This window comes from Rhopalosiphum maidis, chromosome 4 (assembly GCF_003676215.2).
Source record: "Rhopalosiphum maidis isolate BTI-1 chromosome 4, ASM367621v3, whole genome shotgun sequence".
NCBI classification, from domain to species: Eukaryota; Metazoa; Arthropoda; class Insecta; order Hemiptera; family Aphididae; genus Rhopalosiphum; species Rhopalosiphum maidis.
The window spans coordinates 40,565,784-40,572,159 of NC_040880.1; the positions used below are offsets into that span (position 1 = coordinate 40,565,784).

The window sequence follows — 6,376 nt, forward strand, 5'->3', positions numbered from 1 at the left end:
TACAATCAAACTTACGCATAAAAAATTTTTATTTAAAAAAAATTCTGTTAAACAAAATATTTTTGAGAACTAACAAATTAATTCAATTATATTCAACGAATTTTTCTATAATATGAATTTTTTGTTACCCAAAAGACTTTGTATTATGGAAGTTTCACTATATTATTAAAATTACGCATTATCATTGTTTGTTCGATATCTACTATGAACACGATCAAACTCAAAGCCACAGTTATAAACATCTGTTTTTTTATATTTTCATAATTTATTTGAAATATGGTTAATTTTATATCATCATAATATAATTAATATAATAACAATAATTACTGGTGTTTTAAATGTGTGAGTACACGGAGGAATACAGTCACATGTTATAGTGGTTTTATTAATTTATGAATTGAAGAAATTATTTTTAAACTTACAAACTTAGTTTTTTTTTTAATTGCTTTAAAGTATTTATAACATAGTTAGTTTTAATCAAACTCTGAATGAAGGCAATTGCAACGAATATAATATAACGATGAGTCTGAAAAGTGTGCAGTCGTCGGTTAAATTCTCGTATTCTAGATAATTCGAACAAAATTATTATTCACTATTGTTTTTAAACATCTGTTTCAATAATAGATAACGTACATAGACACGACTGTATATATTCATTCGTTATATTTAAATTAAATATGTTTTCATCCAGTATAATAACTACTGTTCTTACTGTTTACAACATTTGGAAAGATATTTACTATTGTAATACGCTACACCGTCACTTGTACAAATGTTTTGAACTAGACAATGTTGTGCAAATTCGCGATACATGAAAAAAAAAAGTCATCGTTCAAAATATTATTCTGTGCTAATATTATATAAATATATGCCATTCATATATTAAAATAATGTATAACGTTTGTGTTTAAATAAGTTAAAGAATTTTTTACCACAAGTATGTATATATTGTTATTTTTAAACAGTAAAATCAATCTACCTATATTTTTTTTTAAATATAAGAACAAACAAATTTCAATATTTTTTTGTGTACTATTATTATTATTTTTTTGTACATTATTTAAATAATAATTATAACACCTACAGTAGTATAGTGTATTATAATTTATAACACATATATTAAATTATAAAAAACAGTTGAAAATATAATTATAATAGAATATTATTGTGTTTTTACTTTTTACATCACAATGATATCGATCTAATATAAATACAGTCAATATTTATTGAAATGCTTAATTGTTACATATTTATTTGCTTTTTCGCAGTTTTTATGACATATTCAAATTTTGAGTTTTCTTCCTGTCTTTCGTGTAATTATTTTATAACTTTGTTTTGAAATAAATAATTAAGAACTGAAAACTTATGTATGTTTATGAAAATGTTAATTATATTTCAGCCGAAATAATGATAGTTTGAAATTATTTTTAAGAAACTTAAACAATTCTGCACATCAAAGAAGTTTTTAAGGTAAAAAAAAAGTTGTCGATGTTTAATAGAAGAATTACTCTTATGATTTAGAATGTATTATCTGTACAGGTGTTCATGTATAATTGTCTTAAAATAGTTTTCACGAATTGCACTACCGGTACACAACTGAATATATTATTTGGTAATAAATTAACTTTTATTGTTTTTCATTAATTAGCTATTCAAATTTCGATCAATACTGCAATATACCATAGTTTTTCGTCAAATATTCAATTTATATTACTTCTGAATGTTTTTTTTCATTTAAAAGTTGAATACATTATAGTGTTCAAAAGCTGGAAAAGGTTAAGGCATAGTGATTCGAACACAAAAAACATATTAAACTTTTATTGATTAACTGTTCACAAACCATTTTCCTAGTACAAACTCTGCAGAGATATTCAATTTCAGATGCGGTTCCAAATAAAGGATGTGGTAGTGAAGGATCGATTGTCGTTTGTGGTAAACCCAAAATCGTCAACCATTTTATTCTGCCTGATTACTATTTGTGGCGACATTCTCTTCATCGCAACAGTTTTACATGATATGTTTTATGCGTTAATGAAACTTCAACTGAAAGTCCAACTATGATACTTGTAAATTAAGATTTTAGAACTTAACGCTTATAATATTGATTACTTTTTTCGTATATAAAGTTCACATTAATAAGTCGTTGTGGCGTAAGTCTTCATTTAAAACCCTAATTATTATAAACATTGCTCGGAGTCTTAAGTATTTATATAAATGTATACACTTTTTGATTTCACTCACCATAATAATATTATGCAGAATATTTTTTTAAATAATATTATAGTGCCTTTTTAATATTTATGAATATATATTAAAAATAATAATATTCATTATATTTTCTACCAGTTGTAGTAATTATTTAGTAGTATTAATTCGAGAATTACTCGACGGTTTACAATTATTCCAGAACAGTAATAATTATTACATAATAACTCATTTTGAATGTTTTGATAGTGCTTTGTTAAATCACATTGATAAAATAATTTGTATTTATAAAATTAAATGTAATAAAAATGTATTCTAATAATATTTATTAGTTCCCAATTTAATTTTAACTATGAAATAAAACACTTTATTTTTATATTTTTAGAATTATAATGGCACAAACCTTTAAGTTGTTCTATTTTTCAATTTATTTATTACTTGTAAGTATTGTTTACTTTTTTGCTTATTATATTAATTTATAACCAAAGAAAACTTATTTTATATATATAGTTTTTGCAGTTAGCAGATTCTGCCCCTCAAAACTCTCCTAATAAAAGTGGTGAGAATAATTATTTTTAGCATTAAATAGCATAGATAAATTATTTTATTTTATCATTCGAAGAACTCTACTTGAAGCATTTTATAAAATAATCATTTATAAATAGAAAAATTAATTAAATTACGTTTAAACATTTTGTAAGTAATATTCATAGCTATAAAAGTTTTAAAATATTTATATTGAATAGATTATGCGGAAGTATATCAATCAATTGTTAAAATCAAAGATTAAACTATTATTACAATAATATGACTTACAACTGGTGATATCCGACTAATTTTTCTTTCTATTCTATAAATAACTAAATTTCGATTACTAATAGTGTTTCACGGAAAATGTCCGTAGTACTCTCATCAAATATAGATATCCCGACTATCATCATTACTATAAGTCTAGGGTTTACATTCATATAAGTGTATAATTCAAATTTCAAACCCTGTGAATTTTATCGATAGATATGTGAAATGTACGATCGATATTTGTTTATGTTTTATGTAGGATGATTGGATTAAATATTTTCTATAGCAGCAAAAGTCAATATTTGTTTGCGGTGTTACTGAATTGATACGAAAGAGCGCAGGAAAATTTAATTTCCCTATTTCGTAAATGTAGCCGTGATACAGTCTGTGTAAATGACGTGTAATCCTTTACTAAGTCGAATTTTTCCACAAAAAGGTCCATATATTAATAGTTGATAAGTAAATTATATTTTATGTTTTTTGTAAATGACTGTTAATACTATTAAATATATCTTGATTTTCATAAAAATAATCTGTAGAACACTCATTTCGATTTGCTCTAAGATGTATCTTAGGTAATTACAATTTAAAGAAATAATATAGTTTGTTGAAAGTAAGTATAGGAGGAAACTGATTCCTGTAGGATTTATAACATTTTAATAAGTATTACACACCCCACAAAAAAAAATCATTAAATCTTCACTTATGATTTTGTATAGAGAATTTTATGAAATATTAATTAACTGATTTTTTAATTTCAGCTATTACAATTTACAATAATAGCTATTTATATTTTATGTAAATTAACATTGTACCATGTAGATTGTAGGTAAACACAAATAATCATTAGAAGACGTAGAAAAAATACACAGGATGTGCCCAAGGTATCGGGAATCAGTAATTACAAAAATAACGGTTCTAATACCATTTCCCCGAATTTTTGTACTGTGTGTACTGTTTGTTTAAAAAAAAAAAATATCAATAACTTAAAAATTAAATTATTAAAAATACAAAATATTTTAATGAGGTATGATTTCAAATTATCAAAATAATTAATAAGAGTATGATGATAGTTAAAATAACTTTGTTTTTATTTCAAGTTATCAAGTCTTATGTGTATATTGTGATATTATAAATCATTTGAATATAATTGTATAATATTAATTTATATTTTTAAAGACACAACTTTAAACGGTCAAGACGGAGAAAAAGAAAAAGCAACTTTCTTCAAAAATATTGATAACGTGGTAAATAGTAGGCCTATAAAAATAGTAAGACAGCTATCAAATTCTGCAAGAGAACGATTGAATAAATTTTCAAATGATTTCCAAACTACATTAAACGAAGATTCAAAAAACACAGTTAACGGTAAAAACTATAAGAGTAAAAATCTTTTACTTTTTGTTCATAATTATAATAATATAAATTTAGATTTACATACCTAAATAATAATAAGACTGTTTACAATAAATATTGATATGATATGTCAAAATCGCAATTCTAAAATTAATTTTATAAGACATATAATTAATTAAAATGTTTAATAATAAGGACTTGAAAAAATAAAATATTTTACCTATTCTATATTATATTGTTATTATATACAATTTTATATAATGTTTTTTAAAAACCAGGTGAAAATTCTCTTATTCCAAATGCTATTCAAAATAATTTGATTTTACCTGCTAAGGCTTTAGCTCAAACTAGTTTCAAAACAGTCAAAGAACCTGTTGGAGAAATGTTTTCTAGTATAAAAAAAACATATGACGATGAACTAGTTAAATCAGATCGTGAGTATACCTACATTTACAATATATAATATTAAAAGTTTTCATTGAAATTGCACTAATTTAAATTATTTATGGATTTCGGGGAAAGTAATTGGTGGTGGCGTAATCTTTCAACGATTTCAAAATTATTAATACTTAAATGACCCAAGAGAAATTCGATATTCATAAAAACACAGAATGCTTCATTGCTTTTTATTTATTACGAAACTGTTAAACTATTAAATTGTAATAAAATATAATATTTCAAACATTGATAAAAAATAACTTTTTATCAAAAAAACATTTTTATTATCAATACAAATTTTTGGTTTTTATTCCAAATCAGTTTAAATATAATATTAAAAAGTAAAATTGAAAATTATTTTAGAGGAAGAAGGTTATGTCCCAATAATTGGAGCTTATACAAAAAGTGCAAATAAACCAGTTGCTATCATAAGGGCCTCAAAAGATATTGTAGAAAATGCAATTGGAAGCATATTTGAAAGAGCATCGTCGCTTTGGCATTTTGGTACAACAAACACAGGTATTAAGAATACACAAAAATAATATAATATAAAGAATTATAAGCATAATTCAACTATTATAAGTATAATATATATACCGTTTAAATATCTGAAAAGTATAAATAAATATTAAATTGTAGTGTATATGTCGTGTATATATAGTAAGTATATTATTTGAGAAAAGTATACACGTTTAATATAACTAACTAGGATCGTATTTATAATTTTAACATACAACTCGCACTTCATATTTTTGAAAATCATATTTTATCTACATTCTAAATATAATATAAAATTTAAACGAAACTTTGAAATAAAATTTAATAAATAATATAATAAAAATATTGACCATTAATTACCAATAAAATGATTTATTTATTGTTGAATTTATAATATCATAGGTATATTATAATGCATTTTTTTGAAATAATTTGGTTTACGACGTTTACGTGTATATATAGAAATTTGTATGTGTTGTTTTTGTATCGTATTATTTATTTATACATAGTCTTACATTTATATTTTAAAGAAATCTGTACTTTTTTTTTTCATGTATGATTAAAACGCAAGCTGAAAAATCTAAAAAAGACAAATAATGAAGATACAAAAATTAAGTAAATTATTGTTATTATAAATACAATAAATTGATATAATTATGGTTTGAATATTTTAATGAATAATATAACTCAATAACTATTAAAACATTAAAAAATTCGTAACACAGATAAATATAAAAACATATAAATATATATTTTTTTTATTAAATCATCATAAATTACATAGAATACAATAATATCTAGACACACACACACACACACAAAATATATATATATCACAATAATAGTTATTATTTTATAAATAATATCACTTATATATGTACTCGTACTATACTCACAGTCTTATTTATTTTTATTTGTCAACAATCTATATTTATATTAACCCGTCGTACGGCGCACGGATTTAGATGTCTCATTTACGCGTATGGGGTAAAAATTTACCCCTCAGAGATAGCTAGTTATTATTTTATGATTAGTATATAACTGTTTTCCGTAATAGTAACTTGTTTTTATGAAAACATTT

The 6,376-nt window shown here is 22.9% G+C and overlaps 1 protein-coding gene across 4 annotated transcripts; it reads left to right on the forward strand.

Annotated features, from left to right (window-relative positions):
* Positions 1-737: 737 nt before the first annotated feature.
* Positions 738-5,910, forward strand: LOC113556825. 4 transcript variants are annotated; one of them, XM_026961988.1, is made up of 9 exons: positions 1,247-1,313; positions 1,400-1,470; positions 1,540-1,612; positions 2,591-2,645; positions 2,716-2,764; positions 4,183-4,371; positions 4,638-4,793; positions 5,161-5,316; positions 5,867-5,910. In XM_026961988.1, the coding sequence occupies exons 4-9, from the start codon at positions 2,598-2,600 to the stop codon at positions 5,890-5,892; spliced, it is 624 nt and encodes a 207-aa protein (XP_026817789.1). In that variant the 5' UTR covers positions 1,247-1,313; positions 1,400-1,470; positions 1,540-1,612; positions 2,591-2,597; the 3' UTR covers positions 5,893-5,910. The 4 variants fall into 4 exon arrangements, with proteins under 4 accessions (XP_026817791.1, XP_026817789.1, XP_026817788.1 ...); XM_026961987.1 differs by lacking the exon at positions 1,540-1,612 and having other exon boundaries at positions 1,248-1,313; XM_026961989.1 differs by lacking the exon at positions 1,247-1,313 and having other exon boundaries at positions 1,377-1,470.
* Positions 5,911-6,376: the final 466 nt, after the last annotated feature.